General features: G+C 40.5%; 1 protein-coding gene across 2 annotated transcripts; it reads left to right on the forward strand.

Moving 5' to 3' along the window:
* Window positions 1-396: 396 nt before the first annotated feature.
* ZNF488 (zinc finger protein 488) lies at window positions 397-19,668 on the forward strand. Of its 2 annotated transcripts, none has more exons than XM_079312194.1 (4): window positions 397-723; window positions 11,963-12,185; window positions 16,075-16,303; window positions 18,244-19,668. In XM_079312194.1, exons 2-4 carry the CDS (start codon window positions 11,970-11,972, stop codon window positions 19,416-19,418), a joined length of 1,620 nt encoding a protein of 539 aa, XP_079168320.1. In that variant the 5' UTR covers window positions 397-723; window positions 11,963-11,969; the 3' UTR covers window positions 19,419-19,668. The 2 variants fall into 2 exon arrangements, with proteins under 2 accessions (XP_079168320.1, XP_079168321.1); XM_079312195.1 differs by lacking the exon at window positions 397-723 and adding an exon at window positions 978-1,009.
* The last annotated feature ends 5,490 nt before the right edge of the window (window positions 19,669-25,158 follow it).

Below are 25,158 nucleotides of genomic sequence, written 5' to 3' on the forward strand. Positions count from 1 at the left end.
GTTATTTCATTTGTCAACATGTTCATAAAAATTTTCTACCAGGCGTTAAAGGCATTTATATGGAACGACATCTTTCAAAAGCAATGTCGCTAGTCCAGATTTAGGGTATATTTGATTATGACAAGAATTTTGATGGTTTTATTTTACATACCAGCTGTGCCACAAATCGTTTCATACCTCAAAGTCCTAATTTTTATCCTGCGAGTATTGTCTATGAAGCAGTAGTTTTCTTTTTAAGCGCTCTTGTCAATACCTGCAGCTCCTAGAAGAGCCTCCTATTCAAAAGCGTTATCAGATGATGTAAAGGACAAGTGGGAAGGAGGCTTTGGAGATGGTTTTGTTTTGTTTATTTTAGCGTGCGCGCGTGTGTGTGGTCTTCACCCTCCAACTTTAAAAGAAACTCCCGGGTTTATGGTACAAGGGGCAATCCCGTTTACCTTGCGGCTCGCCCGCGCTGCGGTCCGCAGCCGCTGCGGGATGGCTCCTGCCGGGGAAGGGCTGCGGGCCGCGGGCGGGGCGGCGGTGCCGGGGGGGCACGGTGGCTCTGCTGGCGGCGGGGTCGGGGGCAGGAGCTGCGGTAGGCGTTTCCCGGGGTCTGCTCTGGGCGGGGAGCGCGGCGGGGAGGAGGGTGCCGGCGAGCCGGGGCGGTGCGGCGGCGGGGCTGCGGCGCGGCTCTGGGGGGCCGGGCTGCCCCGGCGCTGGGGTGAGCTGAGGTGAGCTAAGGTGAGGGCTCCGCGGGCACTTGTCCGCAGCGGGATCCTGGGAGCGGGAAGGGGCGCGGCGGGGCAGATCCCCCGTCGGCGGGGAGCTGCAGCGGGACCCCAGGTGAGCGGGGCCGGGCGGGGGTCTCGGGGCCAAGCGGAGCGGCACGGTCCGTCCCGCCCGGGCTGTGCTCCCGAGCCGCGGGGCGCTGCGCTGCCGGGCCGGGGCTGAGGGGTCCCTGAGGGGCCCGGGCACTGCCGTCCCTGAGGCGCACGGCCGGGACCTGCCGGGAGTGTCCGGGCAGCAGGTGAGGGCACGGCGGTGTCCCTTGCTGCCCTGTGCCCAGCCCTGGCCGTGCCACAGCCCGCTCCGTGCGGCAGCGAGGGGCCCCGAGCGGCGGGTGCCGGGCCCGGCTGCCGCTGCCGCTGGCGCTGGCGGGGCGATGCCCGGGCGGACGGCAGGCGGGTCCCCGGCAGCCCCGCCGGCAGCAGCAGCCCTGTTCCTCCCTCCCGGCTCTCGAGCATCAGTTGCTCTTTTTATGGGTTACAGCTCTCCTCATCCTCCAACTTCGACAGGTGACACAGCATCGTGGCTGTTTTAGGTACTTACTTAGGGTCTAATTGCTTTTATGAAATTGGAGAAGTTTTTTTGGAATAGCTCAGGCTGTTATTCTCTGTTTGTATGTAATCCTTATATCATGGCTATCATATAGATATCCATAGAAGCATATAGATATCCATATAGAAATTTCTTACTTGTTAGGAGCTGCTGTTGCTTTCACTTTAAAATATCACATTGATCTTTAAATTTGCAAATCTTTACATTAAAAGGTTTCTGTAAGAATTCAGGCCACTGAAAATGTTTGAAGCATTTTAATGACGTTTTTCTGAGAACTGACAGCTACTAGTTAAAAAAATGTCAGTAGAAAATTGATGGAAGGTAAGCTTTTTAAATAATTTGGTACTTTTAGTATAGTTGCTTTCAAATAAAAAGCAGTTGCAATCATGCATGAAATTCAGAATTTAATAATAATTTATGTCTCAGGAATTTTTCCTTATTTTTGGCTTTTGAAAATGCAAAATGTAACAACTGACAGCTATATGACAGCATATATTAAGTATGATTGTTACTAGAGAGAGGAATATAGGACATTCTTTTGGCAATAGGGTGATTAAATTTATGTTCTTTGATCTATGAAACTACACCAAAGCATGAGCTGTCCTCTGAGAATGCAATTTTTTTTATTTATTTAACCATTTTCCAGTATTTCAAAGAAAAGTAGAGCTGCCTTACAAAACTCTGTAGAGATATCATTTTATAGAGAAAATAGTTTTGTAGCCATAGAAATACTAATGTAAAGTCAAAATATTTAGATCCTGTTAGCTGAACAGTCATATAACCAGATGAGAAAGTACAAAATTAGATTATGTGTAAGAATTACAGAGTGTACCAAAGATTTTGCAAAAGAAATTAGTTGGCTAAATCCTAGTATTTAACAGATGAATATTCCCATGTCTCTAATGCTGTGATTCTGTTAATATAATTTTCCTGCAGCACAGTCTTATGTTACCTGCAATTGCTATTGATATACACCAGGTCAAAGAACAAAGTATTTTGTTGGAAAACAAACTATTTTAGGTAAGACCTATTTAAATTTACAAAAACGCTTTCAATTAAAAGGTTTCTTGGCTTCATTGTAGCAAAAAATAACTTATTTATGTTGCTTCCTCAATTTCACCTTGAATATTCGTTCAGTTCTGTCACTTGCTCTTATTGGAGTTGACATCATGTAGTAAGTTTAGCACAAATGTAAATAAGATTAATGCAAGTTAATGCCACTTAGTACTGTTGAAGAAATCTTCAGCATCATTCATGTGGAAGTAACGGATCTTTGTTAAATATAAATGATGAACATGCAAAATCACAAAAAATAAACAGGTGTATGTATGGCTATATGTACAGTTGTGAATGCATGTATGTATATATATTTTCATCTTTAAGTATGTGCTTACACAGCACATGTATATGCTTTTCTATTAGAAAGAAACATTTGAGCAGATACTACTTGTTTTTTTTAAAGCTGCCAAAATCAATAGCAGGACTCTTAAATAGGAGCATATCTTAATATATCTTTAAATTCAACCAGATAATGTAACTTTAAAAATTTCTGAAAAAGAGACATAAGTGTGAATTGTATGAAGAGGGAAGACAAATATTTATAGCTGTTTTCACAAGTTAAACATTTTGGTTCAGTCTGTTTGTGTTTGGTTCAGTCTGTTTGTGTTTGATTCATGCTGTTTGAGTTTGGACCATGTTTGGTTGGCTGTTGTTTCTCCATTTTCTGTGGCTACATACAGGGAATGGTGGTTTTGTGTGCATGAATGCCTGGGTGAAGGAACAACTGCACAGATCTCTGTGAGAACAAATGTGCTAGCACAGATTGCTGTGGTCAGGGCTGCTGTTCATGTGAATTGAGGATTTTGCTGAAAGGAGGTGCACACATCTGTGTGACAAGTAACTTTCTTACACTGTGTGACAGATGAATAGCTGCCTTCTTTGTTCCCCCTCTTGTGGAATAACATTTGCTTTCTGTTCTTTTTGGATGTCCCTGTAAAATTCAAACTTCCCATGATGTTTTGGAGCCTTATGTCAATTGCTGAATGGTGAACAATGCCAGAGCAGCAGGTGCAAAACCAGACCAAGTCTCTGAGGTGACCACCAGCACAATTCAGGCCTGGAATATGAAATACTGTGAGCTCTGATCTGAAATGTATCCATACAGTGTACGGCTGTTAAAGCAATTGAATTATGTATTCATAACATTTACAGGCTGATAATACTCATTCCTGGCTGAAGAATTAAAACATGCTCCCTTTATCCTACAGAAAGACAGTTTATTCCTTTACCCAACAGAAACCCTGTTTTTTAGGTCTTTGGCCTTGAAACCACAGGAGTGAAGTGGTGGATAAATGCACTGCTTCATTAAGTAGAACAGCTGTAAGCCAGTGAAGAGTCAGCCCTTCATATGAAAATAAAGTCTTTGAAAAACCAGTAGACTACAGAGCTGTAGTCATCTCCTCTTTATGCACAGGTGGGTTGTCTGATTTATGAGTGACTTGTTCAACCCAGTACCATCCAACAGGGTGCATTAGATCAGACTGAGTGCCAGACAGAAGCATTCATTCTGTCATTGGGACCAACCCAGCTGGAAAGGAATATTGACATTTTATGCATCATGTGAAGCCAAATTCCTAGACCCAGTCTGTTTGAACCACTGTGATTGCAGAAAATAAGTGTACTTCATCCTTTCCAAAAGATGCAGCATGGTATTACTGTTGCTTATTGTCCAGTTTAAAATACCAAGAGTTCTCCCAGTGCCTCCACTGCAGTTCCTGTAGTCGAGCTCTGGAAGGGATGGAACAGTAGCCCTGTTTTTTATGTTCCACAAAATTCAAAACCTCCAGCTAAACCCAGGAAAGCTTCATGTGAAGTTGTGCAGATGCTGTTGCACCACACATCCCAACAAGGGAATATTAAGCAGGCTTTCCAGCTGTGTGGGATAGCCCATTCCTTTCCTACCTACCACACTTCCAGCCGTGGGAGAGAGTGGAAGCAGATAGGAGTTCAATGTGGAAATTCCAAAAAACATAGGGAAGTTTGGTGCTGGGCTGCCATTTGACAGCCAGTGGGGTGAGAGTATGTGACTCTGCTGGGACTTGTTTAAAGCTCAGTTATTTTCTCATCAAACTAGATGTGATGCTCAAGCCCAGGCATTTTGTTTCTGGACATCAGGTAAAAACTGGAAATTGCATCCTTGTGGTGGTCTTGAAGACATGACGTAATCTTCATCTGCTTTGGAGAGGGAGGTCTACATATATGTATGGCAGCTACCATGAATCAGGAGAGAGGCCACTCCAACTTCCCTATTCTCAGAGAAAATAGAAGAAACCCAAAAACTTTTCTTTTAGTTCCCACTTCCAAATGGTTCCTGTATGTCACAAGACTTGTTGAAAGCAAATGTGCAGCTTGAGGTATTTGTTAATTTCCAAGCAGGGATTTTAGCTCTGTGTTCTTCATTATTCCCACTGAAGTTTGAGAGATTGTTCATAATAAAAAGATTTGGCAGTTTCATGATTCACTAGGCTGGGTATCCAGCCAAGATATAATGATGGTTCATCAAAAGCTGTCAGCATACATTGCATGTGCTGGGGATTTCAGATGATGGAAAACAATCTGAAGACCACAGAGCCTTAAAATAGTAAAAACTGGAGAACTTCTCCCTGAAGGTATCATGATGATACAATAACAAAGTAGTAAGCACCCCATAAACTTTAAGGTTTCTATTTCACAATAAAACCTCCATAAGGGCCCAGTTTCTGAAAGCTCAAACTGGACACCAAGCTCCACACCTCGAGCTGTCTCTTGATCATTCCAGAGGAATCCAGGCAGTGAGTTTCCCTATTTCTACTCATTATTTTTAGATACTTGTCAGATTAGAATTGTGCAGCTGGTGTGCAGAGAATGATGAAAGAAGCTGGGGAAGCCTGGAATGCCAAGGGAAGACCATTTCCGTGCATCAGGCTAGTTCAGTCCCAGTTTTATTCCACTCTTTAGATTTTCATCTCTGCAGTCAACAAATTCCTCCTTGATGCAGAATTGTATTTCCTTGTGCTTCTTCCCAGATGCCTAGCTCAGGTAAGCACCTTAGGCAAGCATGACTGAATCATGCCAGGAGAACAGGGGGTATGTTAGATGAACAGTACATCGAGAGCTGTGAGGAACTGAGAAGAAAGGTACCCAAAATAAGCCCCAGCTGTAGCTCTGGACTGAAAAAAAAAAAAAAAAAATCCAGTCTCCACAGTTTTTATTATCGTTCTCTCATTTATCTCATCAGTGCTAATTGGGCTGTTCTTAATGCATGGATGTGACACGGATGTGATATGGATGTGACTGGCAGGAAAGGGGCCTCTGGATCAGCCACCCTCTTGCTTCTCTGCAGGATCACTGCTGGGATCCAAATTTGTGACCAGTAAAAATGGGAATATGAAAGAGCATAGTTAAAGCTCAGAAATTCAGTGTGTATTGCCTTACCTCCATCTCAAAGATGGACAGGTTGTTAAACCTGAGACTGGGAAATGAGTAACATATGAGTAGTTTTTAGTAAAATCCAGAGAAATCCTTTCCTTTCCAAGGTGATCCAAGACCTTTGCATACTCTGCTAGGGGTATAATATTTGTCTGAAGTGCAGCAAGCCCCCAGATGTCTTTGTTCATCCCAGAAAGGCTGGGAATGGCAACACATGGCCGTATCTTCAAGTGGTTTTGGACAATTTTCTTCATTTGCACTTCAGGAGTGAAGGTGCAAAGAAATCATTTAACACTCACAAAGACCTGACTTGCACCCTAGCTGAAGCACACTTGTCTTGCAGAAGCTGCAAGCTAAAATAAATTACTTGTTCAGATTTTTCATGCTTTTAAAGGACTTCTCAGCTTGTGATTGAATTTAGGAAACAGGCTTTAGTTTCAGGATTTAGTTTGTGGGTTCAAGGATTGTTTTTTAAAACAAGAATTCTCCTTTATTTTATTTGATTTCCTGACAGTTTCCTTCAAGTTTTAGTTTTGATATTTCTTTTTTGCAGTTCACAACTTAAATAAAGGGAGAAGAAAACTGGCACGGAAGAAAAGCAATTGTATAAAACCCATTAATAGATTTTCTCACTTTTCTATTTCATATTTCCTTGAAATTTCCTTCATGTGTTAAGAATCCTCAGTTCCATATAACAACAGAAAATAATAAATGCAGCAGACAGAACCACTCTGTCTGCATCAGCTCAATTCCTTTATTATCTGTAGTTTATTGTGTGTGACACTGCGTGTCTGATCGTGGATTCCTCAGACCAACAGACCTGCTGCTGAAATCAAAGGCAGTTTTGGCAGCAGCCACAGGACTGCACTGGCACGGTCACAGGTTATGTGCTTCAGGGAAAATGCCTTCACACTTTGGAGCAGAAAGGAGTAAGTTAAAAGGTGAAGGAAATGATGGCTCCAGTATTCAATATTTCTGTTTATTTTTTTCTTTCAGCTTTGTTGACATGGGAAATGCAGAGCTATAGTGTTTACATTAACCTCTGCTCTGGAGAAAGTCTGGAGTAGATACAGAAATGATTGGGATGATGCTTTCCAGGATCAAATACTTTCAATTATTTTTTTAAGAGTAACTTCTATGCCATTTTTTTTTTTTTTTCAACTATGGTAATTGCTTTGAAAGTGAAATAAGTGTATGCAAAGTAACCTACAGTTAAAATGGAAGTAAAGGTGAAATAGAAGTATCTAATGACAATTTAAGAAACCAAATTAATTTTAGAGAAAGTTTTTATTATCTGCTTCTGGTTTTGATTGTGAAGAGCTGAACTAGCTAAATAAGTTCTGGCTGGAACAGTTCCCCCCTTGCAAATGTGATTAAATTGTTTCCTTCCCATTTGCATACATAATATTAATACAGGGCTACCAGTGCCTTTATGGCCACTAAGAAGCTCCAAATGATGCCACAGTTCAGTGGGGTTGCTGTGGCAAGGAGAATTGGGTCAAGTCCTCTGAAAATAGAATGCAGGGGAGTCCTTGCTCAAATCAGTGTTTCTACATTTGGGAAATACTGGGCATTTCTTAGAAGAGCTTGCAGTGACATCTGAAGGCCATGCAGTAGAAAACCAGGAATCTGAAAATTCCTTTATTTTCCTCTCTGGTAACATGTTTTTCTCATGAGATACAGGAGCTTGTATACATATTTCAGGAAGGCAGAAGTTGTAACCCTGATTAGTTAATGGGATGGTATACAAGTGCTAGCAAATGGGGAGAAACTAGGAGAAGGCTGTCTTTAGAGTTCCAGCTTGGAAGAACACTCAGGAAGCCAAAAGTTGGCCAGCAATTTGTGTGCTGCTCTGAAGGCAAGCAGGCTGGGAGCATGTGCTGTGACCTTCGTCTATTTCATGTGCTTTTTGATGGAGCATCCAGAATTGCATAATCCATAGGAAGTTGCCTGCCCATAGGTCCTCATTCTTTGACAGATCTGTCACACTTCTCAGAAATCAAGATGCAAAATCCATCACTCAGGGACATGGTATATGTGTATCAGATACTCTCTGGGGGATGAAGAGTCCATTAAACAGCAAATCCTTAAACTCATCCATATGAAGAATTCACATCTGTGACAGATAGGATATGGAGAGTACCCAGTGTCTAACAGGTGGTCTGAGTCTAATGTGCTACTAAAGCACTATAAATATTTATTTTATTTCAGCCTCTCAGAGATGTCTGTGAGTGATCCCAGAGGGATAGGAACTGCTTATGCAGAGCCTGAGTGGGAACAGCAAAATCATGTTGTCTGAGAGGGATCATGGGAAGCAGTGGCAGTTTGAGGCAAGCATATAATTTCCTGCATGATGTAGAGCTGAAGATCTGACCTTCACAATGAGGATTATGGTAGAGTTCTGTAAAATTTGCTACATATAGAGGAAGAGGGAATGAAGTCATATGTACAACAGTTACTGAATCTTTAAGAAATGAAGGCAGAGCAGATTTATTGCTCACTAAAGGAGGTAGTCAAAATGTGGAAATCAATGACATTAAGAGTAGTCAGTTTGGTGAAATCATGGGGAATTCTCTGTTATGAGAATTTTCTCTCTTCTTCACTCACTGGGAAGAATGTGTGTGATTTACCTACTTCAGCCTGTCAAACTAAAATGGCAGGCATTCTAGTATGTCTTCTCCATTTCTCATTATGACTCCATTTGTAGGTTCTTAATGAATTTCCTTTAACTATGAAGACTGTTGGCAAAAGTGTGAGATTTGCATTGAAACCAGATTTTATTATTAACCAAGAGCTCAAGTACTGGATTCATGGTTTGGTGTAAAATTCTCATTCAGTCTTAAGTCTGAATTTCCAGAAAACTTAAGGGAGATTTTATTTAAAAGCTCTCAAGCATCTTGACTGTGGCTGAAATTTTTGCTTTAGATTATAACCAGATGAAAAACATATAGAGGTTCAAACTTTCATGTAAATTGAGGGATATTTCATATTTTTCAGATTTATATTCTGGCCTACTTACACATGATCTTTTTTATCCCTAGCTAATTTCTGCTGTGTATTTTGAGTGTTGTAGGTGCTGCTACATTATTTCTGCAGTTCTGAGATCTCTGATGGTGGTTTTGAGGTATGAGGTATGCACTGACTATTATACAGCCACCTCTGCACTGACAGGTGCCACAGTGTAGTCACACTCCTGCTGACCCTGTGAAAATCCAGCAGATGCCCTCTGGCAGCACTTGGACCTGACTGTGCACACAGCTGTTCCTTGGCTATCTCTGGGTTTGCTATGAGTGGAGGCAGGACTGAGAAAGGCAGAGCTGGCTGGGGCCCCTGGCAACATCATGCCCAGGCTGTAGAGATTTTCTTCTGTACAGTGTCAGTGAGTATTTGAATGGACTTACTGGGAGAAGAGCACTATGTGGATTTAGGCTTGGAATACTGCTGAGCTTTCCTGTGCTCTGCTGAAAAGGCACCTCTGTGTGCATTCTCCAGACACCACCATCTTCAGACTCGTAAAAGGTAAAATCTATGTTAGTAAAGGTAAAATCTATGTTAGTAAACTTTCTTTAAAAGTGCCACAGAGCTGGATTTAACAGCAGCAGCCATTGAAAAGTCATTTGGAAAGTAATTTTTATAAGTCTTCCATGTAAAAATGCATTGCCTATGTTGTCTGGGGATACCTTCTTTCATGCTACAGCTTCCGAGTTGCACAATCCAGCCATAATATTACAGTGATGCCTATGATGCTTTTGTAGATCTTTATTATTTGGATCTTGTTATCACCTCTTTTTCCTGTTGTCCATGGTCCTTTGACCTTCCTTCAGCTCATCTGTTTGATTTCCTTTGCTCCATCAGAGAGCTGAGAAAGCAAATCAGTTAAAGTCTTTTCTCTCAAGTCATGTCTTATGCTTCAGTCTTTACTTTTGAGGAAGCCAGTATTTCAGTTCTCCATGGTAAGGGCAGCAGCTACCAGAGACCCCCCTACCACCCCTCACCTGTGCAGGGGGCAGGGCTTGTTCCAGTACTGCACTTTGGAATGGAGACCCCTGAACAAGGGCAGGTTGGAAAACCCACAGGATGCAGCACATCCTTTTGCAGAGGTAGCAGCTCATTTTTGAAACCAGTACAGTCATGTTTACTTACTGTTATCCCTCAGCTGATGAACTTGGCTTAGTAACAGAAGCTGAAATCTTGTGGATGCAAAGGAAAGAGCTTTCTCATAATATCTCAAGACTGTAGAAAAAGATTCACCCTTTTTCTTCTAATGATGTTGCAGAGTATCCCCACTCTCCACTCTAACTAACAGCAGCACATCTTCAGCCAACACTGTGAAAAGCCAACGGTGTAGATTTAAATCACTCTCTCTCCCTGACATTACCCTGACCAGACCCTATCAAACCCAGGGGCGGCAGCTAACCTGCTGTTTGAGCAGAGTGTGCAGAGAGAATGCCCCACTCCTGAGAGGAACGATTGCTGCCCGCAGGTGCTCAGCGGCTGCGGCGATGGAGCGCACCGACAGCACCAGGCGCTGCCGTGTCCCGCTCCGCCTTGTCACTGTGTAATGCTGACATGCGACACTAGATGGTGCGTTCGCCAAATGATTGGAAAAGATGGCTCTGGCTCTTCCTGTGCCCAAACCTTTCGGTGGGAGGCTGACGGTAGCTGTCCCATCTGCTGTGCAACCACAGCACATCCTTCACAAAAGTGACCCTTCCATGCAAGGCTCAAATTCCACAGCTGCCAGGGTGGCGCTTTGAGACTTAACACATGTAGGTTTGGGGGATTTTTTGTCTGATCACATATTAAGTTAGCAAGTCAATTAGAAACTTGAATGTCATATTGAGTTCAAGGGGTGCTTGAGGCTGGATAAAGGATGTCTGTTATCCCACTCTTTCCCTTCCTTATCTAGTCTCGGCCTTCATCCTTCTGATGCTTACTACATACTGAATATCTGACCATGCATTTTAATATTTTTAAGTTAGGGTCTTAGACCTTGCCTACAAGGAATAAATTATACTGAATTAACTACATTGATTTAGAAATTGATTTAGTTAAATCGGTGCAACTCTCCTGAGCACTTTATACCACTTCAGTTTAAGTCATGAGTCAGTGAGTAACAAATCAATTCTGTTGGCAGAGAGTGAGAAAGATTAGACAGGATCTTCAGCACTTCTATCTCAGTATTTATTAGGCTAAGGCCTCTTCAGGGCTTGTTGCTGTTCTCTTTAATTTTCTCTGCCTAATGGACCTGATCCAGCTCTTGATGGTGCAAATGAGGGGTTTTCCATGACCTCCAGCTGGAAGCTGGAGATGGCAATATCTTTATTAGAAACCTAGAGAGGCTTAGAATGACAAATAACTCAAGCCTGTCTTCTCCTTGCTGCATACAATCTCAGATTGTGGCTTACAATGCAGAAGTTGCATTTGCAATGACAAATATATTATTCTACATTCAGGGCTGGAAAGTTTATCCTCTAAGACAGGAATCTCAACTAACATTGTGCTAGGAGTATCACTATGCAAAGAATCATAATCTGATTTGATTTTCTCAATAACACCTAATAACATATACTTTGAGGTGGGATAATAATTATTCTTTTCAGGAATTTCCACAGATTTTGTCCATTCTGGTTGGAGAGACTCAGGATTCAGGTTATTCCTGATTTTGTAGCAGCTTAACCAGAAACTAGTCTGATGTTGTACTCAGGTAATAAAAGCACAATTTTACAAAATGTATTTCAAAAAAGTCTTGCTTTATTTTGTTGGTGTTCTCTTTCTCTACTTTTCTTCACATTTCTACAAACTATTAATAATAAGAATATCTGAGAATAGGCTTAAGAATATGCTGAGTTCTACTCACGAAAAATTTTGCTTATTGTTCCCAAATCTACTTAGTCCTGTCTGTAGAGAGCAGCAGTTGAACTCTTGGACTGTCTGTCTATTCCAGGAAGAGTAATTCACTTGTTTACAAACCTAAGATTTTGGTTTAGTGCAAAGTAATCTTTCTCATTCTGAACTGGACGTTAATAGAGCTGTAAACTCTGTAATAGCCAACAATGTCCTGGCATACTCTTACAGTTCACCTACAGCTCCTGGGAATCTTCATATTTCAAGTAGTGATGCCACCTTCTACTTCCATCTCTATGCCAAGTGTGATTTCTTTTGTTTTTTACAGGTTTATAATGGAACTAACATCTTTGCCTAAATTCCTTTGGGCAAGTGACAACAAACTTCTGCATCACCATTTTCCAGACATACTGGCTACTGTTCATACCACACAAGACATCCCTGAAGAAGTTGTTTTTGGACCATGCATGCTGCAGAACACACTGCTGGACACTGTAGCTTTCATTGCTCTCAAGTGTTCCGATAGACGGAACGTCCACTATGTATTTAAGGTATGAGAAAAATATGAATGTTTAATGTTAGACCTACCAAAAAGAGTTATACCATCCCTGAGAAGGTAACTTTGCAAGAGGTAGGTTTTTGTTTTGTTCAGCACAAGTAACAGTTCCTTCAAAGAGAGAGAGCCAGTGCATTTCTGATTTATGAGCTGTAGACTGGAAGGACCTAAGGAAAACTGTTTCCTTTGCAGGAAGAATACAAAGTCCCACTTCTATGCTGATGATTGATGACCTGATTCAGATCTGACTTGAAATAGGAGGGAAGAGGGACAAATAGTTTAGTAACCTCTAGTTCAGGTTTTGTCAGGACAAAGGAGGTTTATCAGGAGGTTTGACAGCCCCGTGAGAACAGAGGGGGAAGACTGTGGCATTGCACTGATTCGTGCAGGTGGTAACAATCACAACATTTATTTACAGATCTAGGTAGCTGCTACTCCAGTGTGTTCAGTTATCCTTAGAAGTGAAACCACAATGGCACTCAGGCAACCAGCCCAATACCCTTTGGGCAGCCACAACTTCATTGCTATTAGTACATGACCTCTTAAAGTTACCTTAGATCTTTCTGTGTTGCAGCTGCACTTTTCAATCACTGTAGGGAAGGCAGAAACCCCAAGATTGTAATGGGCTATTAACTCTCAAGCTCTAGTTCCCCAGTTTTCCTTTTGTTGCATAGCCAGAGTTTGTCATGCTGACCACTTACCCTGGCTTTCTGGGGCTTGGAGTGCCTTTCAGGCACTGTTGGTCTAAATGAAGACAGGTGTTTTACAGTGTGAGGAAAGCCAGTTTCCCCCATTCTATGGCATGGATGCATCTGGGAAAGATCCAGGTTTGCCTGAGATTTCTGTGCTCTGGAGGAGGGAGGCATATGAGTGATATGGAATATACAGTTGTTGGGAGATAGCCTGTTCTACACTTCTGCTTTAAACAAATTAAGAGAGAAAAGAAGAGGCTTCACGGTTTATCTGTTTTATAAACCCTTGACTGTTTGAGTCTCTGGCACAAGTTTGCTTTCTTGGACAGTGTTATCAGTACTCCAGGAGACCAACAAACTTTGGAGAGAGACTGCCCTGAAATAAGACTTTATTTTTGGAATATCTCTGTATTTCTCCTGGGAGATTTGAATTACTGTAGAGAGAGCCTCAAAGGTTTTCTACATTGGAAGAGCCCTCTAGAGGGATGGCTTTAGTGTTTTTCTACACTTGAGCTAAGTAATTGCTATGCAGCAATGAAATTGGATGCCTGAGTTGGCTCAGATCTCTGTCTTTTGGCAGTAAATACATGAAATTCTGTGCAAGTAGCTGTTTCAGATGCAATCAGTAGTCCCATATCCTGTTAAGTACTCAAAAGTAAACCTTCCAGAAATCAGGGACTACCATTAGGCTCCTAACTATGTGTAGTAATTAATTAAAAATTCAATCATGATGCTATGTTGTCATCATCCCCTGAAGTGCAAAACAAGAAATAGGTTTTTCTCTGCTGGGTATAGTACAAACAGAAAACACACAGGAATGATTTGGCAGGCTGGATTCATTGCAACTGAGGTTTCTGTTTATCATAGTTCATCAGCACTCCTGCGAGACTTTGGGGAATATTATTTCTAGCAAGGGTTTCTTCATCCTGGGCTTTTTTGTTTAGACCAAAGAGGAACTTCATAAATTTTTTTCTTCATTTTATTAGAGACCTTAATTTGAGCTCCTTGGCCCAGTTTGTACACTTGGGCAAAGAAGACACCTTGGCAGCCATTGGCACAGGTAGTTCTTTCCAGCTAATTTCTCTGCCCCTTACAGCTTCTTGGGGGTTTCAAGGAAGAGCCTTATTTTCTCTCTTCCAGCATCTCCCAAGGGAGCCCCGTTCCTCCTTAGCTCAGCTATGACTGAAATGCTGGGCTGTGAAGGCCTTACCTCATGTATGGGTGCAGAGGATCCATCTGTGGGATTGACATCCCCAGGAGAGGGTGGGTTTGCCAGGTTTATAGTGTCTCTAAGCACATGGAAAAAACTAAAGCTGGTTCACGCTTCTAGTTGGCAGCACCCAGATCTTGTCTTTCCTCTGGTATTCCTCCTCACCTACTTGAAGCTCACTGAGCTCTTTCCTTGGAGTCCTGGTTCCTGGTGCAGCTGTGCTCCCTTTGACTTTGCTTAGAGCACTGGGTGGCTGCTTGGTATTTCTGAAACACAGCAACTAGAATATGACAGCCTCTGTCATAGCTATTAGTTACAGCCACTGTGTGTGGGTGGGTGTGCTTGTGTTCCTGTCAGGCACTTGTATTTCTCAATCATTGTTAATTACCATGGCATTTAGAGAGACCCAGTTTCAGGGCATGCTAATTTATTTTCTCTCTTTCACTAAGTAACTCTTATCCTAATGGTCTCTTAATGTTTCATTCTTGTATCCAAGCTACTAATGTGATCAAACTTTTTAGGGTGAGTAATAGTCAGTAAAAAAAACCAGAGAAATAATTAGCCAAAATATTGTTGCTGGTACCAAACACCAATGAATGGCTGCCCTGCAATTAGTGGAAAACAAAGAGCTATACATTGCTTGGGGTGAAATTTAGATCATACTTGTCATTAGACATTTTTCATTTGCAAACTTCTTCCTTTCTAAACAATGACTTAGTGCTTCAAAAATTCGTTTTTATGCATATAAATGTTGCCCTTGATCAACCTGTGTTTTAGCCCTCAAGCTATGAAAATCTTCCCCATCTTTCAAATGTTGCAGAGGGCACAGATCTGCTGTGGTAAACAACAAGAAATAACACATAAAGAAATAAATCATTCCCTATCCAGTGTAATAAAATAACTAAGATTGGAATCACACACTGAGTGAGGAAGACAATGCCACATGTTTTGTACTTACATTATTTCATTGTCAACCTGTGACTAAATGACTCAGGAGATCTGTGGAGTAAAAATTTTATGTGATTTAGGATTATGCTGTAATATACAGACAGAATGGAAATTAAATTTGAGCAATAGACTCAATATTATTTTTTATAGTTTATAGTGCCTAACCTTACAATCCGAAAAATATTTTTAAACTGAATTTGGTATATCTGCATGCAACACAAATTGAAAGTAAATCAACCTCTTGCAACTCTCAGAAATTATTTAACAAAAAGTATTGATCTGATGAGGTTTATCTGTTTAGACACCTTGCAATTAATTTAATTAATCTAGCAAAGGTAAAGAAAGCATACATAATTTTATTTATGAAAAAGGAAAGAGATCATGTAAGTGCTTTTTAGTTGTATATATTAAAATCTGTATTTTTTGTGATCTAGCCAAACAGATATGCAGATGTTTACTTGGGGTATTGAATCAAATAACCATGATTTTTCTTACACCTCCCATCAATATCCTCTTATGTCTGTGAAACACTCCACATGCAACTGTCCTGAGTTGTCCCACAGTTTCCACTGCACTGATCCAGGGGTCTGCACATCTCTCAGTCCCCAAGTGACAGCACTGGCACCTCTCCTGACTCATATCCCATTTTCATATCCCAAGGACTGAGGCCGTTTCTTAGAGAGGATCACACCTCATGTACCTCAGTGATCCACACCCCATGGGATGGTCTGTGCAGGACAGGGCCAGGGACTGACCAACATACCAGGCTCTGCTTTGCCATGGGAGGTTACACATGAGCACTGGTGTCTCCTCCTCCCTCCACACAGCTGTATTCCCAGAGCTCTCAGCCCCCACACTGGGGAAGCCCTCTCCCTGTGATGCCTTTAGATTTGGTGACCCTGGCAGGTGTATTGGGCTCACAGCTTTGTCCTATGAGCTCGGTGAGAGGCAGAAAATAGGTTTTGTTCTTGGATTGGATGAAAATCTTCGGCCTCAAGACCTGTAACTTCCCTTCTTTGTGTCCTGCCTCACAGGTGGATGTTACATCTGTGCACAGTCCCACAGGACTGCCTTGGATGAGACTTGTACAAGCAGCTGCCAATAGCAAGGAGCAGAACTTGGAAGCTTACTTAGAAAACAGTCAGTTATACTATCGCTCCACCAGGAAAATCAGTAAAAATGAGGAACTGCTTGTCTGGTATGATGAGGAGCTTTCCAGCCTCTTGGGTTTCAATGAGATAAAAGCTCAGAGTCCCCAGAATGGTAAGTACCAAATTGCTGACTGAAGGGGTCATTGAGGACAGAAGTGTGTGTGTTGGCTTGTAATAATACAAAACATGTCTAAACCTGGTCTGCAGAGAGAAAAGACCTTCTGCTTTGAGATTTGATCTAGAGGTACAGAGCAAGAACCAATTTGCAGTTCTTGATGCCATTCTAATTGGTACTTTCTAGCAGAGGATGGTGCACTAGGGACCCTGAATGAGATGCCAAAATTTTTGAGCTGTGCAGTGGAAATCTATGCACTTTGATAACTTCAAAATCCTAAAAGTCTAAAGTATCAGTTGGAAATAGGCCTTTTTAGCACATTGAGAAATCAGGTATAAGCTGATATTCTGCTTAAGTCTTGTAAATGAGCAGATCTTTAAAAAAACATAACAAACCTAACAGTACTGAATACAGCACAGTCAGCCTATTTAGTGTGGGATTCAGTAAAAATTAGGAAAAGAGCAAGCTTTAATTTCTGAAATGTTGCTGGAAATTCATTGCTCCAAAAGAAATTGACCTGGAAGTTGCTACAAAACTGAAAAAAAACAAACTAAAAATCCAGATTAGAGAAATACCAAGCAAGTCAGTCAGGTCCGTACCAAGTCTGACTACAGCTGTAATTTTCTCCAAATTCTACCTAGTTAAACTGGAACAAAACCCTTTCTTCATTCCCTTTAGTTGATGTTAACAAATCTTATGTAGATTGGTTAGTAAAGGTGTGGGTTGGTAGAGATATGTGTTAGCAAATTCATATGGAAATGTGCTTGTCTGTAAATTAATATTAAATTAAAACAGACACATTCATAGCAGGAGATGACTAAATCATTCCAGCTGTTTTCAATGTATTCTGTTACACACTGCCAGCTCTTTGAATTTACCAGGGAAGAGTGTTACTTGCACAAGAAACACTCTATCTAGACACAAGATTTTAATCTCACAGGTATAATGTTCCACCCATTTTATCAGCCTTATTTTTCTTATAAAAATTTCATCTTCTGTAGTTTGTAAAGAGATGTAAGCTGTGCTAAGTCCCAAATTAGGAATTTTTAGTTCTACTCAACCAGTTTATGAACTTTCCTATGTATCCCAGGCCTCAGGTGCTGTCTGGCATCACTTGCATTTTAAAACTGCTGTGTTGTGAAATAATGTAACATGGATATAGTTTACAAAGGTTTTGATGTACCATATTTGTATTGATTGCTGAATTTTGTATCATTTGTTCATGGGAAATCAATCATCACAATGAACCAGAGGTGCAGTAGGTCTGGAGACCACAAGGAAAGAGTGTTCCTTATTCCTCCTGCCCATCACTGCCATTCCTTCTATTTGAACATCATTTAATGTGCCACAGACATGTGTGCCTTAAGGCATATAACAGCTTTCCAAAGAAGCATAAGTAAGGGCTTCAGGCATTAAGGTCAGATGATTTTTAATGGTATTAAACTGCCAGAGTATCCTAAAAATAGAGGGTCATGTAAAAGTCTTTGAATCCTGGTCTAAAACTCATTATTGCTTGGATATATTGTATTTAATGTTCCTTCTGAATTAAAGCCAGTGACTTAGCTAAGAAATGTAAACCCAAATCTGGGTTTAGACTTCAAATCATTATAAAGTCTAAATGGTTTTATCTAGATCATGGTGTACTGGCCATTTCATCTACTTTTCTGTAATATAATTACATTTTATATAATAAAATAGACTTCAGAGTCTTAATGGAATAATTTCTGCCAGTAGCACAGAAGCATGGAAGCAACTAAACATGACATTTTGCATAGCAGGAAGGAACCTGGTTCTGCACTCGCATTGGTTTTACCATGTGTAATCTTGTATGACACAAGAGAAGTTTCTGGTTTTTTGTGTCAATGACAGGATCAGGATCTGCATCCACCCACGATTCCACCTTTGTAAAACTCATCACTTGTTGTCTGTTTCTGCAGAGCTGAGATGCCAAGAATGCAACCGAGTGTTTAAATGTGAGCATTCCTATCTGTCCCATGTGCGCTTCCTCTGCATCCCAGAGAAAAACGCTCTGCTATGGAGAAACTTCCAGAACCCTAAAACTGAAAAGAGCAACCTAGCTGAGCAGACCACGAATTTCCACAGTCTGGCAAGGGACCTGGAAGTGAAAATGGCAGCTTGTAAAGATGATGCACATTGTCTTATTGGAGAAAGGAGGGCAAAATCAGAAGAGGCTGAGAACAACAGAAGCAGGAAAACAGTGTTGTTGGAGAAAACCAATAATTTGACTGAGGAGCATAACTCCGGGGGCAAGGAGGAGGTTGGGGGAGAGCATGCATTGGCTGGTTCTTTCTGGAAGCTTAGTTCAGGGAGGCAGTCAGCTAGGAAGGATGCTTTAGAGCAGAAGCAGAGTGCTTTCACTGAGGTCAGGAGGATGAAAGAGAAGCTGAGGAATGAGAGACTGCAGGAGCCAGAGCAGGAGGATGGCATAGTCTCTCTTGGTAAAGAGCAGGTGTCAAAGGAAGTGTTGCTGAACACCTCTGGTAGTGCATTCTCCTTTGTTTGGCCCACCAGAGCTCGAGGAGAACAGAAGAGTGCTTTCAGCAAACCCAGTAAGTGTGTAACAGAAAGAGCTGCAGTAAATTCTTCTCATCCCATGAGTGAGTCAACAAAGAGCCTGGGGGAGCTGTCTGGCTTCATTGCCACCGCAGACATCATGTGCTGCAGCACTCTTCTCAATTCCAAGTTCTTTGTCAGTGATTTGTGTAATGCTCAGATGCTGCAGACAAGCATCACTCGGAGCAATGTTTTCCCATATACCTCAGAACCGTGGCCCAAGCAAGCAGGAGGACAGTTACAAAACACCACCACCACTTCCTCCTCCTCTTCATCCTCCTCCTCCTCCTTGACGCTTCTTCCCCCTACCTTCACATCCTTTGGAGTGGCTGCCCAGAACTGGTGTGCCAAATGCAACCTGTCCTTTCGCATGACATCTGATTTAGTCTTCCACATGCGGTCCCATCACAAAAAAGAATATTCCTCAAGTGAATCCCAGTGCAAGAGGAGACGAGAGGAGAAGCTGACATGTCCCATTTGCCATGAGTACTTCCGAGAACGCCATCATTTATCCCGGCACATGACTTCTCATAATTAGAGCTGTGCAGACAGATGTCACCAAGAGACCAGGCAGGTTGGATGAAGAAGGGAATGATAGTTCACTTAAGTAATTTCTTTTTGAGTTTACATTAATTTCTTTCAGGAAATCGCTGTTTACAATAATTTATAATACATGCTTTGCGAAAAAAATATGAAATGTTTACAAGAGTCTGAGTGGGTTTTAAGTTTTGAAAACTCAACCTAGCCCTTGTCAACCTATTTTTGAGGAAATAAACTAGTGAAATGAATCCACATGCAGTGTTAATTTGCAGAGTAGGGAACAAAATTATGGATTTGCAAACACAGTTGTCTTTGCTTATATTTGATTTGCTGGTGTCTGTGCAGTACAATGTAAATACAGAAATAACAACCATCTCATTGAATGAGGAAACTCTAAGCATTAGAAAAATCAGAGCTTATATCTTAAAAAAAAAGTTACTATTTCTAGCAGCATTGGTGGACTCTTTATGTTAGCTGAATCAGCTCTCTTACCAAATGTTTGAGTTAAAAACTGACATCTTACCATCTCCTTGGCTTTGAAAAAGACCTGAATTTAAGACCAAAATCTATTATTGTCAACAACTGACCAGCAGACTGCCAAAAAGGATGGGACTTGTAAAGCAGAATATCCAAGTTCTGTTCTGGGCTCTGCTGCTTTTGAAATATCTTTTACACAGTGAAATCAATGTGGATCTATCCAAATGTGAGCTGTTGTCAGCTTTATTGTGTAGACAGGAAGCAAATGTTCGAAGATCTGTGTGACTTTATTAGGCAAACAGATCTGGTGGGATTAGAGTTTATCCTCTAGTTTTCAGGTTTTAGATATACCAAAGGAAGCAGTTTAGGGTATACAGTTAGCTACTGATAGATAGAATCTGCACACTTGAATTGTGGATGAAAGGGTCTGTTCTGATAACTGCTAGAAGAGAAACAAAATGATACAGGTGTACATGAATTGCACTGCATTAGACCAGTTTGTCTATCCTCTGGTTTCTACATGGGCCAATTCCAACTTTTTAAAAAGGAAGTGGCATATTTTTTCTCTGACCTGTCCATGAGACATTTTTCTCTTGCCTACTTTGTTTTGAGCTTTGCTGAGTCTCAGCAGCAGATCCATTTATACTGCTTAGTGTGAGAGGAAACTGTCTATTGTTACTCAGCCCATCTAATTAGCTTTTTGTTACTTTTAAAATCCATGTAGAGGCTTGATTTTCATGGTTTATGACACGGTTCATCAAGCAATCATTTCTTCTGCTCTTGTATGGTATTTTTTCAGGTTGTAAAATGTTTTTCTGGCTTGTCTCTGAACGCCACCTGCCTCACCAAGGGCTGTTATTCCCTTTCAGAGACAGAATGACCAGAAACCACTTGTTTCCCAGCTGAGGGTAAAGGACATTTCAATATGCTGTATATGTTCCACCATACTGATGATATACTCCAGTGGTTTTTGTATACTGGACAGAATTTTGAATTACATGGCAACACCTAGCCTGATAATGCAAGTATCAGCAAGTAAACACATTTGAATGATAAAAGAGAGACTGATAGTCTTAGGCTGTCAGCTGGAACCAACATAACACAGTCACTGTCACCTCTTGGGAAATTTCTGTAAGTCAGAAGATTGTATTCTTCCCAATATATTGCTGCTGAACATTAATACATGGCTGTTTCCTATTAATATAAACATTTTTCTTATTGCAGGCCAACCACTGGCTGTGCACCCCAGCTTCATTTTTGAAACTGAAAGTGATAAAACTTGTTACATTATGCCTTTGAGTTCAGGAGACAGTTCTGGTTGGATTGTAACACAGCTTTTCAAGGTCGGTTTAATGATTCCACTTGAATCATTAAAAATCAAAATGAACAAAGACTTTGAAACATGGAACACAGGGAGCAACCTTGCATTGGGTAGGGGATGGTGTGGTTTCCTTGTAATCTTTCCATCTCTATTTTGTGTCCAATAACATTTACTGTGTAAGGAATATATTTATGGCAAAGTTTAATGGGCCAAATTTCACTCTATCTGGGTGCCAGCCAGTTTACTGTGAAGTCAGTGTCCATAAAGTGTAATGAAGGACTCTGTGGTGTAACTGCATTCATATGTGGTCAGGCTTGTATTTCCCATTAGCAGTTTAGGCCAGATTGTGATCTCATTTATTCCAGTGCAAATCCAGAATAATTCCATGTTGCTACTCCTGATTTATATTAATTACTCTAAGATCAGGCTGGCCCAGTATAAATAAGACTAAAGATTTTTTGGTACCATTACTGTAAAATGTTCTCTTCTGTAGTTACTGAAAGATGCCGTGTTTTCTTAACAGTTTTATGATTAGAAACCTAGTTTCAGATTTCTTCTGGAAAAAGACAGGACTAGCTGTATAATGCTCCTCAGTATTATTTTGGCACATCACTTCAACATTACCCTGCTCCAAATGCCTGTATTTCCAGTGCACTATACCTGGTGTATAATTTAGATCACAGTGAAGCAGTACCAAATCTTACTGGTTACACGGTTTCACTGATTTTGTGTTTGACAAAGTGTAGAAAATCAAACACTGAAACACAGATGCCAAGTCTCAAAACTCTTCAAATGGTGTCTTAGACCTACAGCCTGAGAATTCTCACCAGTAATCAAACTTCTTCACTTTGCTTATGGTATGAGGCTTAAGCAGGCAGCAAGGTTATAGGGAGAGCTTCCCTTTATGTTATGGAATTGTTTTCTTTGGGGAAAAAAAAAGGTAAGAACACTTATCCAGTTTCCTTGTGGGCATGTCTCAGACACAGTGATTTATATTATATTTATATACATTACTGTGATACCAAGCAATGTAGGAATGCCTTCTGTGCACAGAGAGAGAGAGTGTTATGAGGAGAAGCAGTTACAAAAAGTGGCAGAGCTGATTCAAAATACAAAAATGAGGAGAGGTTTTCAATAAGCTTTATTTCTGGTACTTTCCTCACCTCCTCCAGCTTGGGGGCAGTGCACTGTGGTCCTGGTCTGTAAAGATTTCCCTCTTGCACCATGAAAATCACACTGCAGGCAATGTTTGCAGTGCTGTCCTTGTTATTTTGTAGGTGGCCATCAGCATAAAGACTGCGTTAACAAATTCCTTCTTATTCTAAGGTAAAGGAATTTGTGAACAAAGACTTATCTAGCAAACCAAACAATATGACATCCTGCTGCCTGCTGCATCTGTGCTAGTATCAGTGCAAAACCCAGAGATGCCAACAGCACCAGAACTCGATTCCCTGTGTGTAAAACCAACCCTCATGTAAAGCTCCTTGTGCAGGCACAGTGAAAGGCTTTTATGTGTCTCAAATTTAACTGAGTGTCTCATCTAAACTGGGTTACATAAACCAGGGGGCTTATCCAAAATTTTTGCAGATTTTATTTCTTTAAATGAAAATACTCGTATTAAAGCTGAGTGAACCAAATATTGAACAGGCAGAAGGAAGCCTAACGAGACAAAGAAAAACAAACTTCCTATAATTGAGTCATACTGGAAGCTTATTTCCCCTTATGTCTAGAAGTCTGAAAATTCAAATTGGTGCAGATAAAATCCTGCTGGAAGGAAAGCATTTCAGTAAAACAGGGGGTTCATGGAGAACTGCATTTGGTCCCTGTGAAATACTGTGATTTTACAGCAGGCATCTCTGTGTTTTCTACAAGTAGAAATGCTAGGGAAGGCAGAAAAATAATTTTGTTTTTAAAATAATAGGAGACAATTTGCAGTGACCTGACTGGTTCTTTTCCTGTCTTTGTTAGCAACTAACTGTTCATTTGCATCAAACAACTGTTTCTCATGACGTGTTTCTGGATCAGTGAAAAAGGACACAACACAGTGCTGTCAAGCTTAGCTGTGCAGACTGTGTTTCTGCAATGGATAATGAATTTACCAAAAGGAAATGCAATATTTTACAATATTTGTTCGCTCACTAATCACTGATCCCTAATTTTCTTCTGATGAAGATGTGTTTTTCCATCAAAATGACACTCAGATGTGCTTTTGAGAAATACATATTTACTTGTTTTTTATGGGGTAATTTTTCACTAATCAAGGCAATTTGTATGTTTCCTTGGGTCTTCAGGGCACAGTTTGGAAATCACTGGACTAAGGCAGCACAAAAGAAATAAAAGCTGGCTGTCATTTCTTGGCTGGAGTTCTATGAATGCCGGAAGGAGAAAGATGATACTGCTAGGTAGTCTGATACAATAACTCCTTTCTTTCCACCTTTACAAGGAACATGATTAGGATTAAAATTCGGGAAGTTATTCTAGGTGGGATGATAAGAAAATGGTGCTACAAACTGTAGAATATCCATGTCAGCTCTGGAACCAGATGAGAGAAGGGTGGCAGTTTCATCATGTCTCCTGTTGTGTTCTCGAAGGGCACTTCTCAATGTGCTTGTCCCTCCCTAAAAACTTTCTAACTTTCTCATTTAAACCACAAACCATGGACTTTCCATAACTAATTTGCATTTGTGCTTTTGTGATTTTCAGACCTTTCAATGCAATGTAATTTTCTACACAATTACTGACTGTAGTTCTGTGAGGTCTAAACTCATTAAGATGAGCATAACTATGACACAGCAGTTTGTGAAGACAGGAAAAACTACTTTTAACACACTGGTCTTTGTTAAGCCTGGCAGTTTCAATATTAATTAGCCAGTACTATGAAATAGCAAATAATATTTTGTCAAGTAATAAAATTTCTCAAGATTGCACAATAGTTTTCCACTGAAATCGATCACTTCAGTGAATTAACAGCATTATTGATTTAAAATGGACTCACCAGCAATTGCATCTTCACTGTTTGTTTTTCCAACCGAATTTCGATTTCTAGACATATTTATTATACATATGCATTTCCCATATTCCTCTGGGAAGAATTTATTTGCTATTTGTGCCCATATGGTATAGCTTTTTATCCTTGAATGGATGGCTGAAGTTTCTAAATATTTGGCTTAACAATTAACATTGTTTGTACATGACAGCACAACTGATTGTTTTTAAGAAAACAAAGCAGTTTATCTGGATCATTGAGATATTAAAGAGGCTTAAAAGACATTAGAAGAAATACATTAGTGTTGTCTACTCATTCATTGACTACTCCATTTTTTCCACATTAAGAATATTTAATATTTTTCAAATGTGTATCACTTTACATGAAATTCTATATGGGTTTTAATTCATTAAAGTATTTTCCACAACACTGAGAAGTTTAACAATAAGCTAGTGCATAAAAATCAGAACATGAAAATGTCTCAAAAGAGTACAGGTTAGCAATCACACTGAGTGTAGTTGGTAAGACAAGTAATAAAAAAGATGGAAAATCTATTTAGCTCATAAAATTTTCTTCCTGTAAAAATTTGAAGAGTTTAACACAATTCATAAAAAAAGTCAGGAACATACAAATGAGCAAATAAACACCAACATGTTACTGCTATAGACTCTAACTGAATTTTGGGGGACTATTTCCCTAATTTAATTACCTTACAGCTGGCGTTTTGTAGAGATGAGAAGATCTAAGCTCTAGATTACAGTTACACTTATTTCTAAATAATTACAGAGATATATGTTTAGGAATTATAGGAAAGATAAGGAATAATGTGCATTCATCTCATGTCAATATTTCTGTGAGTTATCCTGGAACACACTATCACATATGTAGCTTGATAGCAGGGTGCAAAGGATATTTTTCAGTTTTTTTTTTTTTTTTTTTTTTTTTTTTTTTTTT

The sequence above is a fragment of the Erithacus rubecula genome, assembly GCF_903797595.1.
Source record: "Erithacus rubecula genome assembly, chromosome: 9".
Taxonomy (NCBI): Eukaryota; Metazoa; Chordata; class Aves; order Passeriformes; family Muscicapidae; genus Erithacus; species Erithacus rubecula.

Excerpts from the sequence above, each read along its gene's own strand:
- ZNF488 (XM_079312194.1), top strand. The coding sequence starts at position 11,970 with ATGGAACTAACATCTTTGCCTAAATTCCTTTGGGCAAGTGACAACAAA. Across the intron at positions 12,186-16,074 it reads ACGTCCACTATGTATTTAAG|GTGGATGTTACATCTGTGCA; the intron begins GTATGAGAAAAA and ends CCTGCCTCACAG. Across the intron at positions 16,304-18,243 it reads AGCTCAGAGTCCCCAGAATG|AGCTGAGATGCCAAGAATGC; the intron begins GTAAGTACCAAA and ends CTGTTTCTGCAG.